At 41.4% G+C, this 22,939-nt stretch overlaps 1 protein-coding gene across 1 annotated transcript; it reads right to left on the bottom strand.

Annotated features, from left to right (window-relative positions):
- Window positions 1-400: 400 nt before the first annotated feature.
- On the bottom strand, window positions 401-2,043 carry LOC147450067 (flavonoid 3'-monooxygenase-like). Its single transcript, XM_086520981.1, has 2 exons — window positions 1,171-2,043; window positions 401-1,075 (listed from the first exon to the last, which is right to left on the bottom strand). The coding sequence occupies exons 1-2, from the start codon at window positions 2,041-2,043 to the stop codon at window positions 401-403; spliced, it is 1,548 nt and encodes a 515-aa protein (XP_086377107.1).
- Between the last annotated feature and the right edge of the window lie 20,896 nt (window positions 2,044-22,939).

The raw sequence follows: 22,939 nt of genomic DNA, 5'->3' as shown, positions 1-22,939 counted from the left end.
TGAGCACTCAAAAGTGGATCTCAATTGTCAAAAACGAATGAAGATTAGAAAATCTTCAACAATCCAACCAAAATAGATACAAGGATATTTTGGGAATTTCCTCAAATTCTAGGGGTATTTTGGTAATTTTCCCTTACTTAAATGTATTATAAGTGGCGAGCATCAGAAAGGTGCGGCTCAAAATCCACGCTTGTACTTATAAATATAGATGTGATTATTTAAATGTACTATAATTGGCGAGCACCGAAAGGGGCATGCATACGTCTGCTCTCTCTCTCTCAATTGTCTTGCGCCATTTCTCCTTCTTCTGTGTACTGTATATGTTGAGGGTGTGAGAGAGGGAGGTCGCGCACAATTAAAGTATATTACAGCAGTCTCACTATGCATGCTGAACATCGTTCTACGTTAATTGTGGACTCTTCATCCCTCCAGGCTCCTGACCACGAATGCTTGGCCTGGCTGTAAATGGCTTGGAGGGTATGTTCAGCAAACCGCCAGCCTCATCAGCAGCCTCGTCACCAGGAGAGCTAGCCGCCAATATGGAGCTGGAGTGCCAATCAAAGCCATGCACAAGATTGGCAACAAAGAGGCTCACCATGATGATGCCCGCGTTGCTTCCTGGACAACCTCTGCGGCCTCGCCCAAAAGGAATGAGCGGCTGGTATCCTTGTATGCCCACCAGCCCGACTTCGCTGGCATGACCGCCTGGCAAGAACCTCTCAGGCTGGAACTCATGCGCTGCTTCCCACAGACTTTCATCTCTCCCAATCGTCCATATGTTGCAGAAGAGCCTTGTATTCTTCGGGAGAGAATAGCCTGCAATCTCTATAGGTTCCCTAGCTAAATGGGGAAGCAATAGTGGCGCGGGCGGGTGTAGCCTAAAGGTCTCCTTCACAACTGCCTGGAGGTATGGTAGTCTGTCCAAATGTAACTCCTCCACCTGCTGCCCAGCTCCTACTACTGCACTTATTTCCTCTTGTAGCTTCGCCATCTTCAATTGTGGGGGTCGCAGCAGCTCCCTCATGCCCCATTCTATGGTAGCAGTGGTAGTATCTGAGCTTGCTAATAAGATCTCCTGCACCCCAGAGACATGGGAAAGTTAGAAAGCCAGTGCCTTTCTAGCTACCATTCAGTTTGCCCATTGTTTAAGAGAAGAGAGAGAGTGCTCACCACTATGGCTCCTTTGACGGGAGCATACTCATACTCATCAGAATGGTCTGCTGCTGTGCCGAAGCTATCCAAAAATGCTGAGAGAAGATCTGCCGGGCGATCGTGACCGCCCCGTAGCAGCCGTCTTTTGTCCAGGATCTGTTGCAAGAGCGCATCCATACGCTTTACCGCTAGTTTCACCCTCCGTCGCAGCCCGTGAGGGTCGAACCAGCGCAGGTACGGCACGAAGTCGCCGATAAGGGGCTGCGCAAAGAGCTGAGCCAGCTCTTTCAAAATGGCCGGAAGCTCTGAGAGCTCACCGTCGGAGAGTCTTTGACTGATTAGCAAGCAAGCCATGACATTGGTGGTCCAGCTATACGCAAGCGTCCGAATGTTGACCGGTTTGCCGGAAGCGGCCGAGCAGCGAGCCTCGTGCAAGAGCAAGCCCATTTCCTGGTTTCGGACATGCTTGGAGGTCAGGAGCGACTTGGGGGAGAGCAGCTCTTGAACGAAGAGCCTTCGGGTCGCTTTCCAACGGGGGTCGTCCGGCTGCATGAGGCCAATCGCGTGGCTGAAAAAGATATGCTCAGCGGACTCCATATTGGGCGGGCGAAAGGCGAAGTTCTCATCGTGGTCATGCAGGAATTGCTTGGCAAGAGAGGGCGAAGAGACGACCACGGTGGGGCTGCTGCCTAGGCGGAGGAAGATGATGGGTCCGTACTTGAGAGAGAGAGCGTGGAAAGACTTGTGAGGAAGCGGGCCCAGCAAATGCATGTGACCTAGGATAGGCAGCCCCATGGAAGGTGCAGGTGGGAGTCGCCCCTTCGGCCTGCCCCTGCAATGTGTCGACAACCAGCCGTAGGAGACAGCAATGAGGATTGAGCTGGCCACCATCGATACTGCATACCACCACCAATTGTAGCTCAGCAGTATTGTGCCGATCAGTGTGCCGATATCGGAACTCATCATCATGGTGCTGATAGCGCTGCTCTTCATTTATTGTGTGATCAGCGTGTGTGTGTGTGTGTACGTGTGTAGAGAGAGAGAGAGAGAGAGAGAGAGAGAGAGAGAGAGGAGACTAGGGAAGGAATATCCACTACGAAGGAATATCCACTACGGGACCTCCGTTTGTCCTATTATTGTGTGTTTTTTTGCATCTAACAAGATTCAAGCGGCTTATGCGGCCCGGGGGTAGAATTCCAATGGAGCCCCTAATTATCCTTGCTAAAAGGAAAGAAGATTTTGCAAGAAAAGGAAGGTTCATCATGCAAGTCAAAAATTTGGTGGCCGTTACAAATTTGTTGGATATCAAACTGGGCTATTGGAAAATGGAGTTGACACTACCTTTTGGCTATATCTAACATGGGCATGGGGAGATGGGATCTAAGGTCCCAATCAATTTAGGGCTGCGATATTAATTTGGGAAAGTAAAATAAACTTGGGTAGCCGATGAGTTTACTTTTTGCTATTGCGATGTGTTTGCACATCAAAACGCGAGTGTGCGTCAACAGAGTGAAGTATAAAGTAAGTTTGGTCACCCAAGTTTACTTTTCCTTGTTGCGACGTTTTTGCACATAAAACCACCAGTGGACATCAAGAGGGAAAAGTAAACTCGGGTACAAAAGTAAAACTCGACTACTTTACTTTTGTAACAAGATCTAGAGCGCCAAATTAATGCACAGGCCCTAAATTGATTGGGACCTTACATCCCATCTCCCCATGCCCTTATTAGATATAGCTGAGGCAGAACAATAGACATACTATATCATCACCTATAAGATTTCATTATATATACATATATGCAAGTATTGCAAGGTTGTCCACTTATTTCACTTGCATTAAGAAAACGTTGTTTTGCAAGTTCGACCATACTAAGTTCGAAATATTAATTTTCTTTATGAATAAAAGTTTTGTGAGCTGGTCCATACTAGTTTTGTAAGCTGGTCCATACTAGTTTTATAAATCTGAGATTCAATTTTTTTTAAATAAAGCTATGAACTTCACATGACAAGGGGTTCTCTCTCTCTCTCTCTCTCTCTCTCTCTCTCTCTCTCTCTCTCTCTCTCTCTCTCTCTGTGTGTGTGGAAGTGTTCTTATATCACAATATATGTTCTTGCTCGGAATGAGCTTACATCTATCTATAAACTGAGAATCGAATATGGTCATAACGTCCTCCATTACCTTTGATAGAATCAATGTTCACTATAAGAGGAGATGTCTATAACCGCTAACATTACCGCGCGCGGAAAAACAAAGGAAACAGGAGAGAGAAAAATTTGTGGGGGCGGCAATAACCGCTGCTATGTACGCGATAGTGGTTTCTCAGCAATAAACGCGGTAATAGTCACAGTAATATACCCGCAGGTATTATCGTGTCAGTTGTCGCGTTTATTACCACGCTTATTGCCGCTACACGCTAATTCAAAAATAAAGGTGCTCAAATTGGGTGGCCCAAATGAGCACCTTTATTTTTGACCCACATAAAACAATGAAACATCAATTGTTTTTTCGAAGAGTATAAAAAATACCAAAGAACTGAAATTGAATTTACTTTACCTTGACAATTAAAAATGTAGAAAATCAACTATTTAAAAAAGTTACAATAAAAAGTAAATAGTTCTATATACATTGTGCCACATTGGGATTTTACGAAAGTTTGGACAAAACATTTTTCTATCTAATCCTCCTCTATCTTGTCGTCGTCCAAAGGCACGTATGTTGAACCACTTTGACTCTACATAAACCCAAACCAAATTTAACAATTATCAACAGCTCAAAACAATTTATACAAAATTACTTGTTTAAACTTACTGTTTGTAGTGGTCCAACCGCCGCGTCGAATTGCTCGTGAGAGATGTAGTTGTTTTCGAATAACCATCGCCAAATATCAAATTTTGTATGTCGCTCCCGATACTTGACCATCTCTCTGGTTGGTCGAGAGAGAGTGATATTTTCCTAAGTTAGTAATAACAATACCAAATCATCAACTACAATCTGTATAATCACCAATCGACGTTATAATTCAATTAATCTTAGATATTTATCCTTCCAAGCTCCCTTGCCTCCTGAGCCACAGTGCATGGGAGTTTGTCTTGCGCGAGCCTCGCATGATGTCTGTATGATGAGCCCGTCGCAGTTGATCGCTCTTCTCTTGAATTGCCCACTCCCACTCTGTGTCTGCCATGTTGCCACCGTAGTAACTCCTGTCTAGATCTCTGACCTAGTTGGCTGCTGCGCGTCGCACACTGAACTGCTTGTTTTTTACAAAAGTCTTTATGTAGCCCTCCAACCATTGTTGTGAAAAACGTTGATCGGGGCGTTTGGAAATCTAGCTAACAGAGCGTCCTCAATCTCCTGTGCATGATCGGACAGTTGGTCTCTAAACTTTATAAAACAGTTTTTATACATTGAATGTATAAGAATTTGTAGATGGCATCGAAATGCCCAACCCTGTGCTGTGCCAAAATCCACCTCCCCGCCATATTTAACCCTGTAGTAGCGTCCATGCGTGTCTAGCATGGGTGCATCAGGGACGGCATGCTCTGAAAGTGGGGACTCTGTTCCCCCGCCACTACCAAAACATGTGAAACCACAAGATCCATCGTCACTTCGTCTCTCACGATGCTCGCTGCCCTAAGACGAGCGTCGACGTGCGCTGCCAGAGGAAGTCTATCGACGATGTTCTAGCGAAGCAGGAGTGAAATGGAGTGGCATAGGATCCTGTGATGCCATGGGAGTAGGACCTGCGATGCAAGGGGAGTAGGACCCTGTGATGGAATAGAAGTAGGACGATAGGAAGGGAGAGTAGAGGGAGGAGCTGCCATCGGTGCGAGGCTCTATAGGTGAGGAGTCCCTCCCTGACTCCCTCATGGTGTAGACTACGGAGAAATGACGTAGGTCGCAAGCTGCTGTGGAGTGTAGCGGTCAAACAACTCCTCCGTCAAACAGAGGTACTGCTCTCGTAAAGAGATAGCCCATTGTAAGTCAGGATATATGACCGGTGGAGGAACCTGAGAAGGGTAGGTGTAGGATGGCCATGCCTGCAAATAATTAAAAAAACCTATGACACTCATGGTTTAGGGTTAACTACGTAGAACCATTCTTTATTTATTTGCTTGTTCTCACTGACTCAAGACTCGGGTCCACTGGAGGCGATGTCCACCTCGGGTGGGAGCCCACCTGAGATATGAACCAACCAAAAGAAGAGCCAGTTGGCTGCTCCTCACCAATTGGTCTCTCGTCTGACATCTACATTACAAAGAGCAATACAAGATTAAGCTTTCCACGCTACTCACTCATCTATAAATACGTAAACAAGTATATTAGCACACAAACACGTAGATACATAGACATACTAGTAGACCTAAGTAGAGGCTAGTAGTGCCAAAGGTCAACTGCACCTCTTTAGATATCATCGCAGTCTCAACTGTAGTAAAACCAGAGGTACATTGCGGTAATCCATGCATAAGTGGATCAATGACCGCAACGCCACGATTAAAAAAGGACTATACCCAAGAGGAAGCATCTAACCTTCGGGTGCTATGCTCCCGTACTTAGTGCCTACCCCAGGGGATTCACCATGGAAAACTTACCGCACCACGTAAGTGCAGGGGAGAGGGGTTTTTTACAAGCTATATAAGTGTATAAGTTAGCGGCAGGCTCGGGCAAGAATTTATCTCCCAAGCATAAAAATAAGGAAGGGGGCGGGGGGGGAGGGGGGAGAGGGAGGATGACCCGGGTTGATTACTTGTAACGATTAGTCACCGGTATGCACTGGAACTTGGATGAGTTTTGGGGAAGCTTTTTATCAGTCACACATTAGATTTTGCATCAAGTTGATTATAGATAAGGACTGATTTAGAGTAGGTCAAGGGTTGATTTACACCAGCTTTGGATGGATGAGAAATGGACGAGGAGCCAGAGTGCAAGCTGATGGGACACACAGTTTGAAAGTCAAACTAAGACGCATTGAGGGTACGTCTAGTTATCAATAAGAATGGTATTTTAGTACGTTGTCAATCACTATGCTACACACTCTTTGACTAGATTTACTCAGTTAGATCATGTGAGACCTAACTTATATATGTAAGATAGGGGTTTGATAGTTTTCTTCATCTATTGTCGTATAAGCGTAGAAAGGGGGGTCATATTCTCAAATATGAGTCGTATATAGGGGTTTTATCTAAGTTGTCTGCTCGCATGTGGCGTCCCGTTTTGTATATAGAGTGAATCCCCCGGGGTGCCTACATACATGCATAGATAAGACAAATATATATGTATACACATATATATGTTATGGTTGTAAATGTAGCCATCGTTTTGTGTTGGCTACACCTCGATTCAATGTTTAAGTGATCAATTGATCGTAACATTACAATTCTCTCCCAGAGGATATATATATTAGCACACAAACACGTAGATACATATACATACAAGTAGACCTAAGTAGAGGCTAGTAATGCCAAAGGTCTGCACCTCTTTAGATATCATCGCAGTCTCAACCATGGTAGAACCAAAGGTACATTGCGGTAATCCATGCATGAGTGGACCAATGACCGCAACGCCACGATTAAAAAAAGGACTCTACCCAAAAGGAAGCGTCTAACCTTCGGGTGCTATGCTCCCGTACTTAGTGCCTACATACATACATATTTTAGGCGCCAGTTATTACCGCGGATATTATCGCATATATTACTGTGGCCAGTCATTTCAAATGGATACATGCGCGAGGTTGCGGGGGGGGGGGTACAAATCACCCCCTCTACCCTTAGCTATATATTTTTTCATTTTTTTAGTCTTTTGAGTTTTTTGATGAAGATTTTTAATTTTTTATGGATACTTTATTTTGTAGTACTTTTAAATATTTATTAATTGCATTTTTTTAAATTCTCTTTTACTTAAAAATAATTTTAACACTCATTGTCATTTATTTTCTTTGACTTTAACTATATGTAATTTTTCTAATGGAATTAAGTGCGTTTCTAATTATTTATTTTTTAGGACACATGACTAAATAAACAATATTTCACGTGTGCAGGACATTGATTGGGATGATCGTCGTCCCGCTGGAGGTCCAGAGCGAAATCATTGGCTCAAGGAAAAACTACCTTCTCCTTGTGCCAAGTACAAAAGGGCAATCCCTCGCTTGAGGCACATTGCTTTGGAGCACGTGGAGAACAAAGGGCTTTGGAATCCTCAAAAAAGCACTCAGAGAGATGATAGCGCGACTCACCTGTCACTTGAGGAGGTGCCCCATTGGTCTGTGTTCAGTGGTGGTGCACCGCCACGCAAGGCCGAATGGCAAAGGCAAGAGCGACTGGGCGATTTGAGTGCACTGCATGGTGATCCTCCCATTGGCTCTACGTCGGCATCTCCTATGGCGTCTTCGTCGCACTTTGTGGCAGAGGATGAGCACATGTTCGACATGTGTGATGAGTTACTAGCTTATGAGTGCAACGTGGATGCGAGGAGGATTGTCAACCCTGCACTAAACGGGCTGCCAAAATGGAGGATAGATTGATGACGAGCACCCGAACACCTCTTTACAACGGTGCACGGTACTCCGTGCTCCGAGCATCTTTGGAAGTCCTCAACTTGCAAGCAAAATTCGGTTGGAGTAATGCAAGTGCCGATGCACAAATTTTGTAAGTATGGAATGTGGCTTTTATATACTCTCTCCCTCTCTCTTTATGGTGTCGTCTTCTAGGAATTATACTAATATGCATGTTTGTTGTAGTTTGATGGGCAAAATATTGCCAGAAGATCACCATATGATCGTCGATGAGCTAGATCGTATGTTACTGCACTTGGAATGGAGAATGAGCACATCCATGTGTGCGTCAACGATTGCATGCTATATTGCAATGAGCATGCACATGCTACCTCATGTCCCGTGTGTGGAGAGGCACCATACAAGACAGGAGTGAGCGGGGCACACCTACCCTGCAAGGTATTGAGACATTTTCCATTAATTCCTCATATCCAACACATGTTTAAAAGCAAGTCTACCGTGAAGCTTCTCGCGTGGCACATGAAACATCGCTCAAATGATGGAATGATGCGTATCCCTGCCAATTCACCTGCATGGAGGCACATCGAAACTCAATGGCCAAAGTTTGGATTGGAGCCTCGACACTTGAGGCTTGGGTTAGCAAGTGATGGTGTCAACCCCTTCGGCACTAAGTCTACTTCATGGAGCACTTGGCCTGTGGTGATCGTCAACTACAATATTCCCCCATGGCAAACAACTAAGAAGGGCAATATACTTCTTTCCTTACTTGTGCCAGGGAAGTACAAAGTGTCAAATATTGACATTTACCTCAAGCCCCTCATCGGGAGTTGGAGGAGTTATGGAGAGGCATTCATGTTGTCGATGTCTCACTTGCGAAGGGGGGGAGAGAGGCCCAAGTGAGGGGAATCCTTATGTGGACTATGCACGACTATCCTAGGCTTGTTGGAGAGATTTCTGGTAGCCCCCTTTCCTCTATCTCTCTTTCCCTCTTTCCCTCTCTCGCTTTAGTTCACTTTAGTTCACTCATCTCTCTAACCATATGATATGTATGCAGGGTTCGGGGCACAATGCATGTCCTACTTGCGGGCCATCGTTGGTGACGAAGAGGCCTGATTCCTTGCACAAGGTAATCTATCCAAACAACCATCGTTTCTTACCCCAAGGGCATAACAAGCACAAGGCTCCAACAAATGGGAAGACTCCTCTAAAGCTCACGATGGCAGATTGGGCAACCATTTGGGAAGAACACCACAACAAAAATCCGGCTCCGTGTCCTCCACCAAAAGGTATGTGAAGGTATTTCATATTTTTAAGGCTTCCATATTGGAAGGACTTAAAAATACAACACCTCTTGGATCCCATGCACATATTCAAGAATGTCGCCCAAACACTATGGGACCACATTATTGGCAAGAAGGACTCTTTGGGTGTGAGGGAGGATTTGAGGCTTTTAAAACGTCTCCCCGCCTCTGCTACTCCACAGCGTGCCCCAAATGGAAAGATTGTGCTTCCTAAAGCACCATGGATGCTAGCCAAAGAAGAATTAGACAACGTGAAGGGTACCATTGCCTCTATTCGCACACCAACAAAATACATGAGGTCTCTAAAGGGAGCTTTCACAAAAGCGAAGGAGGGTAGAAGCGTTCAATTGTATGGGTTGAAGTCCCATGATTCGCACAAGATGCTTCAGGTAATCTTCATACTCCCTATTCTATCTATAGTTTGTGTGTATGACTATCACTCACTTTCCCTTTCTTTGATTTACATTGTAGTTCATTCTGCCGGTGAGTATGTGTATATGTCGGGACAAGAAAGTCAGGGACGCTATTTTCAAACTAGGAGAGCTAGTAAGGTACACCACAAGACTCCACTCAACTACACCTTTTTTATGTACACAATAATTTCAACTAGCACTTAGTGTATCCTTGTGTGTTTTCTTGTAGATTTGTGAGCTCCAAGGAAATCGAAATAGATGTTATCCCTGCTGCTCAAACACTTGCAACAGAAACTATGTGTGCCATTGAAGATGCATTTCTTCGATTGGTCCTTCTTAGTCAAATTCACCTCTTGGTTCACGTGGTGGAGGAGATATCTATATGTGGAGCAGTGCACGCACGATGGATGTTCTTCTTAGAGAGGTTTTTAAAGAGTCTCAAAGATTTTGTGCGGCTACGGTCTCAACTAGAGGCATCTATGGTCGAAGGGTGGATCGTTCAAGAGACATTTGTTTACATATCAGAGTATTTGGCACAAGTTGATCCTTCAATGCCTCACATGTGGTCAGACGAGGAAGATGCAAGGATAACTTCACACATGGAAAGGGAAAACTACTTTACATGGATATGAATCTATCCCGAGTGGTCGATAACTTTTGCATTCTCAATTCAAAGATTATGACCAAGTGGGTGGACTTGTGGACAGTGGCAAAGGCAAGGCGTTTGCAAGAGAGGGAAGCATGGAAACAAGCACATGGAGAAAGGAGGGCACCCCTAGTGCCTAGACACCTTGCATGTTTCCCAGATCTCATTAGTGCAGAGTGGATTCATCAGAGAATGACCGAGGCAAAAGCACGCGGAGAAGACATCACCAACAAAGAATGGAAGTATGCATGAGGCTGTGTACCAAAGGTAGAGTATTCATATACCTAAACCATATTATAACGCTATTTCTTGAAATTATATTTAATATGTATTTGATAAATTAATATATTTTTATATTTTGTAGTGCCTTTCATTTAACTCTATGTGGTCAAAGGGTCGTCACTTTCGTACGCGCCACATTGACGAGCATAGAACCACCATGGATTGTGCCATCATAGGCAACTTTGACACAGACGGTGATGAAGCCAGGTACTGCGAAACTATTGAAAGGATACTAAAAGTTAATTTTAGAACCTTTCATACCTTCATCTTTGAGTGCAAGTGGTTTGCAAATGTGTTTAGACGACATGAGAATGGCCTCTACATGGTGGACTCTAGTGTGCATCACACAGGGAGGTATGACAATTTAGTTTTACCGCACAATTGTGAGTAGGTGAGTGACATGTACCTTTTTTATTCTTATTTGCTTGTAGCATTAGTTATACCAGTGTTACTCACTTTGAGCTGCTATTTCATATATCATCTATATCTCAGCAATCCACCAACCAAAACTTTGGTTCGTAATTTCCGTAACACCTCGGGGGAGAACCATTTTTTCCACTAATGAAGTGGAGACTATCTTCGACCCTCTTCCACCTCCAACTTTGGATGAGGTAGAAACAGAGGAGAGGGAGGTTGATGAATCAAGTCCGGCGGCAACAAGTCTTAGCGAGGATGATTTTCATGATGATGAAGATGATGAGATGGAGGATGACGAACTCAAAGATGATGAAGGCAATGCATGCATCCACAAACGACAATTCCGTTTCTCTCTTTATTGATTTAGGAGCCATGGGCTTAGAATTGGATGATGCTTACTTTTGGAAGATGATTCATAAACATTTTGCAGTTATGAAAGCTTTTGGTCGTGTAATCCATTCATCTCTCTCTCCCCCCTCTTCCTCTCTTTAGATCTAAGAATATGCTCAATTATGTTAATCAATTGACAATGATCATTTTAGTTGTAACCAAGTTAATATTATATCCCCTGCCTCCTTCTCCTCTCTCTCTCTCTCTCTCTCTCTCTCTCTCTCTCTCTCTCTCTCTCTCTCTTGCCACCTCAGGAGAGATGGCTCCACGAAGACGGTGGGAACCATGCTCTCCAACACCCCCTAAATGGAGAAGACCATCACATACTTCTCCACACCATAATTCAAAGAGGAACGAGAGAAAACAAGAGAAGAAAAAGGAGAGAAAGAGGTCACCCTCTTCTCCATCTTCTTCATCCTCTCCCTCTTATGAAGAAAGTGATGGCGCATACAAGGAGGAACAAGGGAAGAAAAAGGGGAGAAAGAGGGAAAAAGGGGAGAAAGAAGTCACCCTCTTCACCATCCTCCTCAAATTCTTCCTCTTTTGAAGAAATTGATGGTGCGGCTTTTGAACCACCTAAAAGAAGAGTCCGTAGAAAATCATATGCTACATGGAAGAGGTCGTCCAAGATTAAAAAAAGTTCAAAAAGGGAAGAAATAACATCTCTTTCCTTACCTGTGATGGCACCTTTGGTGCTATGGACAAAGTCTTGGCCTTCATCCAACAATTCGATGTTTGGAGATGAGGGCTTCACGGAGTCCTCTAATCTATGCCATGTAGCTATGCATTTTCAAAAGTCCACCAGGCAATGGTGGTCTAGCCTACGAGAAAACAGTGAAGCTCCACAAACATGGAAAGCTTTAAGAGCTTCCATCATGAAGCAATTTTTGGCTACCGATGCCAAAGACAAAGTACTCACCGAATGGCGAAGCTTGAAGCTCTCTCTACGAATCTATTGACAAATATGTAGACAAGTTTTGGGATTTGCATCTCAAAGACACTGTCTTAAAAAAGATGGATTTTGGAGAGCAAAAAAAACAATTTTGTGTGGGTTTAACTGAAGATATGGCGGATTATGTCAACTCCCAAAGGCACCATATCTGTGGTCATACACCTTACCATGGTGGCTTCACGAATCAATTTCCAACAAGGGACTAAGAGAAATCTTAAGCCCACGGAGAACAAGGACTGTAATAACAAGCCCAAGGGGAAGGACAATGTCCAAAAGTCTCCTTAAGGCAATGCCAACAACAACAAAGCTAAGGAGAAGGGAGTTAATAAAGGCAAAAATAAACTCTTTCCTGAAGAGCTAGAGCGTTATCGTAAAGATAACCACTATTTCAAGTGCAGGGAGCAAGGGCATGCCTATCATGCTTGTCCCCACAAGAATACACAAAATCAGCCTTCTAGAGCTACCTTGGTCGAAATCCAAGAAGAGGATACTCACCACAAAGGATCTCCTCTACGCCATGCTTGGGGAAAGGTACGAGAACGTGATGCTTTCATTCTCTTTCACCCTGGTTCTACTCACAATTTCATATCCACAGAGTTGGCCACCAAGCTAGGCATCCAAGCCTATGAGATGGGAGATGTCCTACCCACCGATGGTGATTTCAAGGGGCATGAAGCCTCTATCACTCCCTTAATTGGGACATTGAGGCTCCATGTACAAAGCTATGTGGACAAGGAGGACTTCTTTATCTCTCCTCTCAAGCACGAGGATGTAATCCTAGGGACACCATGGTTTGATCACATGGCTGCCAATATTAAATTCCCTGAAAGGAAAATCTACTTTAAAGTTCAGGGAAAAAGATATGTACATAGATGCTAAGGAGTTGAGTAACACCATACCCATTGTACATACGTAAGATTTTTATAAGTCAATAAAGAGCTCTTTTTCTGTGTACATGATTTTTGTTAAATATTCTCAAAATGAACCTAATGCTTTAGCGAATATGATTTCAAGAGAGAGGCAAAAGTATTGTATTGTAAAATGTCTCGCTTGATGGGGGAAACCTATTATACAAAGCTTTTTGGAGGGGGGACCGGCTCCATGTAAATCCGGTCCTCAACTAGTATCAATAGCTTAATTTCTCTCTCTTTTTGAAGTATTTGTTGAGTATGGAGCCTGATTTACCCTTGTAATCTTTTGTGGTAAAAGTGCACATTTGTAAGGCCCCCACTATGAGGAGAAGCCATCGTGTGTGAAGGAAAATCACTCGCCAGAAACCAAAATTTTCACGGCCAAATTTTTTTTTCCCTCGCCAGAATATTATGGCCGGACGGCGGCCGGAAAGTGGTCGAAAAACAACCGTCGGTTGGCTGGTGGGCCGGTGGCCGGTGGTTGGAAGTCAATGGCCGGTGTGGCCGGTGGCCGAATTCAAAGCGGACTTGTCTTCTCAAGGGCGGCCACATATGGACGGATTGAAGAGTCCGATTTGGACTTATCTACACAAGGGCGGCTACACATGGCTGCCTCTCATGAGAGAGGGCAGCCCTTTTGGCCTATAAAAGGAGGCCATTTCTACACACATTTCATAGAGTGTGAAGTTGATGCAACAAGGTGAGTGTGAGGTGGTGAGAGTGAAGCAAGGCAGGAGCTCCATTAAGGTTATAATCCCTTTGTAAACTACTTCTTGTTTTGAAGTACTAAAGCCATTGAGTGGCTGCTTTTCCATGGACGTAGCCCACATTGGGTGAACCACGTATATCGTGTGTACTCTCTCTCTCTCTCTACTCTATAATCTAGTGTATGTAAATCTGTCTCTCTCCATTAAGTAATCTACTCAATTATCTATTTAGCTACGTCTTATTTCCTAACAGTATTGTTCATGCCTATCTAACTAGGTGTTATGCTTTTATTGCTCTCTCCATCCAAGCACTCTTGCTATGCTCATTTTAGGAAGCTACTCTTAATGAAAATGCTCACTATGTCTATGTTATTTTCCGCTACACACAAGTTACTAGACCATTAAATGTTCCACAATCAATTTCCACAAACATACAGCCCAATCTGTATCCACGTAAAATATATGTTTCAAAAAAGTACATCAACGGGGATGTGAGTATTGAACCAGATTTAGTATCCCCAAACCACCATGATTAAGAGGGGCAATGTGCTTCCAGGCTGTGGGGACAGAAGATGCATTTCTCGTTCTCCATAGGAACTTAGAAAACTCAGATTTAATAGGTTGCAACAGGGCCTTCTCAGTCCATCTGAGAAGAGGCAGATAATAAAGCACATATGGAACCAAAACTCTCTCTCTCTCTCTCTCTCTCTCTCTCTCTCTCTCTCTCTCTCTCTCTCTCTCTCTCTCTCTCTCTCTCTCTCTCATGTTCCATGCACATGAGGTGTTCAAGAGACCCATTTGGTCAAAAAGAGAGTGCCAGACCCCTGCACTTAGAGAAATTGTTCATTGTCTAATTGTATCATAATGATGGCCCCTTCTTCAACGTATTTTCAAGCATTCACATCGTTCGTGTGGCAAGGAGGAGACTCAGGGTGTCATGGGCCCACAAAGCTACCATGTTTGTGACTTGGAGCTACTAGAGCCCTTTGTCCACCTAATCTCATCACAAATTTAGCAAGGCAGTCAATGATCGAATGGCCTACATGTGGGCCACCCAAGGAGGAGGATGCACTAGAGTGTCCAAGGGCAAGAGCCCTATCAATGTAAACTTCAGGTGAGCACAAGGTGTCCCTCTAGAGGTGACCAACGGGAGATTTGAACCCACAACCCACGAATTTTTTATTTAGAATGCTCATTTGGCAGTGTTGTAACGTTTTAAAATGAAAAGCAAGGTCATTTTCATGTTCCAGTAGATTAGTAATTCATTTTTTTTTTCTTTTTGGTGCCTTTTTTCAAAAAGCAAGGCCAAATCCCTAATCTACATGTCCAAGGAAACCTATGGTTCAATTTGTAAAAATTTGCTTTTCAGACACTTTTCACGCTATTTTTTTCTTTCATGATTTTTGGTTTTTCTTTGTGAAAAGCTAATCCGCATTCTTGTTTGGGTGGACAAGAAGAACCCATGGTTCAATTTTAGAAAATTTTGGTTTTTTTTTTCTTACGCTATTTGTAGCTTTTTGTGCTTTTTGGCGTTTTTGAAAAGTAATGTGCTTTTTAGGATGACCTAAATATCAAAATATTTTTTTTAGTCTAAAAACGACCATCCGATGAAGAAACATGATTAAACAACATTTTTAGAACAATAGTTAAAGACTCAAAAAATCATTCACAAGTTCTACATTTTTGTTCAAAATAGCTTGTATTTTGACAGTTTATGGTATAAGTTCTTATATGGCTACAAATGTCTAAATGAGCAGATAATCTCCCATACTAGACACTTTAATATTTATGAACACTAGGACTTCTCACTATTTGTTTTTACAAGCCACTTGCCCAAATTCATTGGTATTGATAAAGATAACATTCATGAAAAAGTATATCCAATCCACATCATTAAAATACAAGAAATGGATGAAGATAACTTTTCCATAACCAACCACAAAAGGTTCTACATCACTCATACCAAAGACAAAATTGATTAAATTCTGATATGAAGATTAATGACATGGTTCCATAGTAGTCTACTACAGAACCCTAAGTCCCAAGGTCACTAGAAGCTTTCACAATTTCCCATAAAGCTCATAAACTGACATAACAAGGGATCCATTATGATATTCATTGCATTGGAGGGATATTGGTTGCTAGAGACAAGAGCATTGTTTATGAAAAAGAAAAGTACTATCAAATTGTGTCCCACATTAAGCTGAGTTTTAATTCCACAAAGGGCCAAGAGAGAATGTGTGACACACTACACATCCCTGAACAAGAATTGGTACGGTAGATCCTTCATAAAGCAATGAGCTAAAATAATTCCAGATTTTGAAAACCATAATGACAGCAAACCATATCCACAAGGATAACTTCAAATGGTATTTCAAAAGTAAACATAAAGTCATAGCCAAAATGCTAACATCAAAAAGATACATGGCTCATAACCAAAGTAATGGCACAAAGTCGCGCTAACAGCTAACAGTGAGCATTGCATGGCTCATATCACCAAGCAACTAACCATAGAATTTTTTCCATATTGTCATTGAGAAGAAAAAAAAATACACTTAGCATTCATAGAAAGCCATAATTAAATGGTTGACATCAACAAATAATTTTAAGAGTAAACTACTAGCCAACATAAAAAATGGTTGTATATACAATCCCCAAGGTTTGTAACCAAGTCTATCACCAAGATGTCTGCCAAAATGATTCGTCCAACCACAAAAGGAACAAACCCCTGGGCTAGCATCACCAAGACCTAGATGCCAACCGTAGTCACAAAGATTTGGCTGCCACGAAGAGAATCTTCCAACCAGAGCCTTGGCATCCACAATTACTTGCCAACAATCACCTGCGATCAAAATCACCTGTCAAAATTAAATCATAACCAAATCGTTGGTTGCTACCACAAAAAAATCCTTCAGTGACTTGGTGGCACACAAAAGAGACATGGCAACCATAAACTCAACATACATGCCACATAAGCTATTGCTACCACCACATACATTAGGAAGAGGATGGGGTCTAGGAGGGCCTCTTTATTTTCCATGAGATTATAGAGGTGATTAACATTTTGACGAATAGATGCATGCCATGTGTGCAAGAATGGTGGGTTTGTAAGAGATGTGTAAAAGTTGTCAAAGGATGCCCCCAGAAAGGGGGTAGACAACTTTATGATTTTCGGCCTTCCATAACTCCTATGTATGATCTTTGATTTGAGCGGAGATTATATCTAGATTCTACACACCGAGCTCTTTACATAGACATGTTACATGATATACTTTTGCCCGCTCGATTTTAAAGTTCATTTTGGGGGAGAAATTGAATTCAAATAAACTAGCTGTTTTGCCTGTTTGAATTTAAAAGATGTCCTTTGATTGCTTTCTTAATACTAAAGGTTTGACTCCCTTACACTACCAATAAAGAGGCCCTCCTAGACTCCATTCTCTTCCTAATGAAGGTATCATCGCATACCTACCATTCATCCAAAACAAAAATTCTATGTCATTATGACCAAAAAATTTTGACCACAAGCATAATCATACGTGACAATGGGCTTTCATACCTAATGGAAAAAAACAACATAAAAAGGTTTCCATTAGTCCAAAAGTAGCACAAAATAGAGACCAGCCACCACCAAAAGTCCTACATTCTCAAGAAAACCATCTATAAGATTTCAAGTAAAGCATGAACACCATACACCAGCAATATAAGCAAAGACACAATTAGAAAGCTCTTACATAATGGTGGAGGTTGATGTCTCCTACTCACTTGTGACCTCCCATCATACAAGAAGTCAACAATTGATTTTGTGTGATAATCCTTGAAGCAAGGATTAGTACAAATGGTCTTCTTACATTTTCCACAACCCCATTTTGTGTGTGAAGTCTTACATCCCTTGACATCCTTGTGCTCCTAAATGTGTTTCTTTCTCTTGGAAGCACACACAACACAATACTTACTTTATGCCTCATGCAAACACATTGGAAAGTGTCCACTGTAGGAATCCTCCACCATAGGTCTCTTACATACATAAGGCCAAAATGCATTATTCACTAGCTTCTCATGCATGTAAAGCATAAACTAAAACCTAGAAGCTTCTTTTCCATGAAAATGTCTCCAAATGATCCAACAATTTGTAAACACCGAGTCCATGAGACCCAAAACAATGCATGCCACCATGTCTAGCCATGCATAGTGGTTTGCAAACTATAACCATGCCCAAGCCGTGAGCACCATGCTATCCAAAACATTGCATCTTACTTTACATTCATTATGCTTCAAATTAGCCAATTGAGGACAAGGCACAAGCATCTTTTTACCATCTCCAACCATGCATTTCACTTCACCCTTATGCATTCCAATGCAATTAGAAGCAAAGAAAATTTCTTCCTTGTCCATCCAAGAACATCCATCCAAGAACATGCAGCAAGGCTTTGCTTATTGCAATATGCAATTCACCTAGCATCATGAGCTTGCTTTCCCAAATGCAACATGTCTCTAATTTCTATTACATACATAAGTACTTGTACCTCCTTGGCCTTCACCATGTAAATGCTATGGAATCTTTATGGAAGTGAAATACCTGCCAAATTAGCTAGCATAATGAGCTTGCTTTCCGAAATGAAGCATGTCTCTACTTGGGAAATACTTCCTATTACGTACATAAGTACTTGTACCTCCTTGTCCTTCACCGTGTAAATGTTCTAGAAGCTTTACAAAAGTGAAATACTTGTTAAAGTATACATAATGCCCTTGCATAGGCAAAGATTTAAAACAAGATTTGCAACTACATGAAATGACAATTCAGGACATGACATCTTATCATAAACTTGAAACACATAATTATAGCCCGTGGAGCTATTATATAGATTCCAAACTCAAATCTCAAACTTATACAACTTCTTGTGATTGTACACCCTGCATGGATTTAGTATGCATTGATGGTATTATATGCTCATCAATAGTCACACATTGCTTAACATTATAATGCTTTCAAAACATGTAATTTAGCCCCTCCTCTAAGTCAAGAACCTGCCATAATCTATACTCTCTAGATCCCCCACATGGCATCTTTGCATTATCTCTAAGATGCAAGAATCTCTTTTTTGGTTGAGAAGATGTATGACTCCTTTTCACCAAAATTGGGGAAGTGTAGTGAGCCTCTCATATCATCCTTCCACTAGTGTTCCTTGCTAGGGATGTAATGAAGTGCCATACCTAAAGCCAAACCCAAGAACCTCAAGAAGGAATGATGATCCAAGGGTACCCATCTCCGCATAAATGCAAGGTCATGCACCTTTCTCTTTCTTTGTTAGCATACACGTTTTCCTCATGGATGATATGGTCAATAAGATCAAGTTAAAAAAGCATGAGAAATAAAAAAAATTCAGTGAATTCACGAGGGACATGTCCTAAATTGGCTCCATTCAAGCCATTGAAAACATGAAGAGGTACTCAAAATGTGCCTAGGGACTCATGCTCCATTTTATCATCATTCTCACATTCCAGAGGAACAACATCAACAAATCCTGCTTTAGCCTCAGGAGAATCATCAAGCACAGGACCTTCCACATCTAAGGCCTCTTCATCCCCACATTCCACATCATCACCCTTTGATGCATGCTCATCATCATCATCATCAACCTCAACCTCTGCATGTGAGCTTGCTGAGGTACTAGGTCTACCCCCTGAGTGTGTGTGTGTGTGTGTGTGTGTGTGTGTGTGTGTGTGTGTGTGTGTGTGTGTGTGTGTGTGTGTGTGTGTGTGTGTGTGTGTGTGTGTGTGTGTGTGATCTTTGTTTGTGTGGGAGGCCCATGTTACTTGAGTGTGTGTGTGTGTGTGTGCGTGTGTGTGATCTTTGTTTGTGTGGGAGGCCCATGTTACTAGGTCTACCCCCTGAGTGTGTGTGTGTGTGTGTGTGTGTGTGTGTGTGTGTGTGTGTGTGTGTGTGTGTGTGTGTGTGTGTGTGTGTGTGTGTGTGTGTGTGTGTGTGTGTGTGTGTGTGTGTGTGTGTGTGTGTGTGTGTGTGTGTGTGTGATATCTTTGTTTGTGTGGGAGACCCATGTTACTTGAGAATTTGGGTGAAGGATTTGAATTTTCGTCATTCTCATTCGGAGTAGCCCTAGGTCTACCCCTTTTCATAGACTTTGGTGACCTTTCACGCTGTTTAGATGGTAGCATTTTGGTCAATCTTAGCTCATCCCAATCAACTACATGCAAGGGGGTCTCTTCCTCATTCTCTAAATGCAAGGTGGCTCCTACCCTACCCCAATTTAATGCATCATGAGCATCCTCCACACCCAAATTAAAAAATTTGCAAGAATTTATAAGATTAGCTTCAACATTGCATACATCAACGTGATTTGATTCAGAATTGCATGCATCAACATGATTTATGTCAATATTACATGTTGTATTCAAGATTGTTTTCAAGATCCCTTACTTTCTTTGATTTTCAAGGAGATATCACACACATGGAGCTTCAAACTACAAATTTTAAAAGAGAATCTCATGTTGTAGAGTAGCCTTTTGAATCTCTCTTAAATCTGCACCTGAACTTCCTTGATTTATGGTTGAATTTCTCAATAACCCCAAAGAAGAACACCTCATCATCATTTGTCCCAGATTTTTGGAGCACCCATGTAGCCCCAAACTAGCTTGTTAACACTTGTAGCAGAACGCCCTCTTGGGATGCCAAAAACTCTAGATCACGTCCGACCCTATTGCACCCTAGCTCGTGAATTTATCCTTGAGCGCGTGAAAAAATCCGGTTTCTGTAGGGTGCGAATTGCATCAATTTTTCCCAATTCCTTTGCACACAATTTTGAATTAGGGAAATTTAACCCAAAGACCCTTTGCAAGAGTGCCATTGGATCTAATTCAGATCCAAGGGTGGAAAATTGACACCACTACTAGGGCGTCACTCCCACGATGGAGAAAATTGGGAGCATGACTTTGCATGGATACCTCTCCCATTCACTAAAAGTTGACAGGATTGATTGATCGTGCACTTTATTTCATTCACCTATAGGCGAGGATTACCCATTAAAAAATATTATGTTTTTTTCAAGTGTTAAGATCGCTAACCCTATTGGCCGATTGCCCAAATCTTTTTCCAATTACCAAAATTAATTCATGGAATTTTGTTGGTTAACAGGACATAAAAGTGTCCTAGGATATAAACGTATTGTGTTACCAATGTAGTGTTAACACTGATTGTTTTGTGTTAAGATTAATATAATTAGTGTTTTGAGTGGTGTTTATTATCAATCAATGTGATCAAATTTTGATTACATTGATTTATCAATTTTTTGTTTTGAGACCCTCAACTTCATATCAATTTTTGAGGGTATTTTGCTCAAAATTTGAAAAATGAAAAGGCACAACAAGCATCGTATTTTGATCAAAACTTGTTCTATTTGTGCTCTTCGATTTGATTCTTGGTTTGCAAAAAATGGAGTTCATATAACAAATGTAAGCTATGCTATTCTTAGCGCAATTCAATTTAAAACAGGTTTCATCTTCATGAAGCATCCACTGTCACTTTTTTGTTTTTAGCATCAATCATTTTTGAAAAATTTAGAATTTTACAATGCATAGTGTGGCCACCAATCTTGAGTCTCACATAACTCCATTTTGAGAATTCTTTTATATTATCCTTTTACCTGGTGTTTTAGGCCCATGTCTTGTCCTCTCTTTGATTTTTTGTCGAGCATATTTTTTGCTCACTTTTGAAAAGTATGATTGAGATACTTCTCTCTCATCCTCAATTTACATATTTCGTCTCTTGCATCCTTCATTATATATGGTGTGCAGATTTTGTGATCTCGTCTTATACGTCTTCTTGCAGCCAAATATGGCTATGATCATCAATGGTTTTCCTTCTGTCCAATGGTCATTCATCCTTTTCAAGTCCAAGGGTTTCTTGGCTAGAAAGAAAAGATGATATTAATTCTTGAAGGTGATGAACTCTTAGATGTTGTTCTTGGAAAGTATATATGTTTATGCTAAGCCTGTTGATCCGAATCATAACAATATTGTTCTTATCACTGAAGGACCTATTTTTAAAGAGTGGCATCTTACTTATATGGAATGGCACCAATGTGATAAAGCATCTCGTCGATATATTCTTTTTGCTCTTAGAGATTCTTCTTTGCTTTTTGTATATGAGCTTCCCATAACTTTCTACTTCCTGCAATGTATGGGAGTATCTTCTAGCAAACTTTCAGAAGAAGTCTGTTACAAAAATACTTTGTTTGAGAGGTTTTCTTACCAAGTTATAATATGAGGTTAGTATTACTATGACGATACATATTGAGTCTTTTAAACCTATTATATTAATCAATTTGGTGTTGTCAGTGATTTTATTTCATAAAAATAACTAATGACACATCTTCTTGATAGTGTAGAGGATTCTTCTTAATTCTTTCTAACAAAGCTGGTCTAGATTTCAATCAAACATTCTTATCTTTAATTGAACTCTCAACGTCAAGAACATCATAATGCTGGTCACAATGTAGCTATGGTTTCACAAGAGGAGTTTGTGTCACAATAGTTGGAATGGGATTTTTATGTTTAAAAGTGTCCATTTCAACGAGCAATTCGTAGAGGTAGTCATCGTGATGGTAGTTTCTCTCGTCTCAAATTTCCTAGCAAGCATTGTTCTTACTGCAATAGAAATAATAATAGTAAAGATTATTCTTAGACACATCAATATGATGAAGAGCACAATATTACCACAAAGCAACTACATCTATTAAGAGATTTGAATTTCTTCTTCTTTTTGTGATTATTGTAGATGATCTAGTCACCCCTCTCATATGTCTTTAAGTGCCAATTTGATACATATTAAAATAGCGCATATGCTAAATATGAATATCATGATAGCATTATACCAAAAACAAGTTGTGTTTTATGTTCGATTTCTCCAAACAAAATACTTCATGTATGTGATAGTTCACTTTTCATTAGTTAGTCTAGTGCTACAAGGAATATGAAATATCAATCTAAGTGGCTGCACAACTATCATTCTCTACCTGTTAAGCATGTTCTTTATATTTTTGATGATACAACTTGTCAAGTAGAGGGTATTGGATATTTATATCTTGGTACATTATCTTCTTCAACTTGAGTTTTGCAGGGGTTTTACATGTTCCAGATCTTCAATGTAATGTTCTCTCAGCTACAAGACTTGTTGACCTTGGTCTGATTATGGGCTTTGATCACTCGGGGGGTTCACTATGTGTAAAACTACCATATCATGTGCG

Source organism: Adiantum capillus-veneris, chromosome 9 (genome assembly GCF_014529385.1).
Source record: "Adiantum capillus-veneris isolate H3 chromosome 9, ASM1452938v2, whole genome shotgun sequence".
NCBI classification, from domain to species: Eukaryota; Viridiplantae; Streptophyta; class Polypodiopsida; order Polypodiales; family Pteridaceae; genus Adiantum; species Adiantum capillus-veneris.
This window is presented reverse-complemented; position numbering and strand designations above follow the sequence as displayed.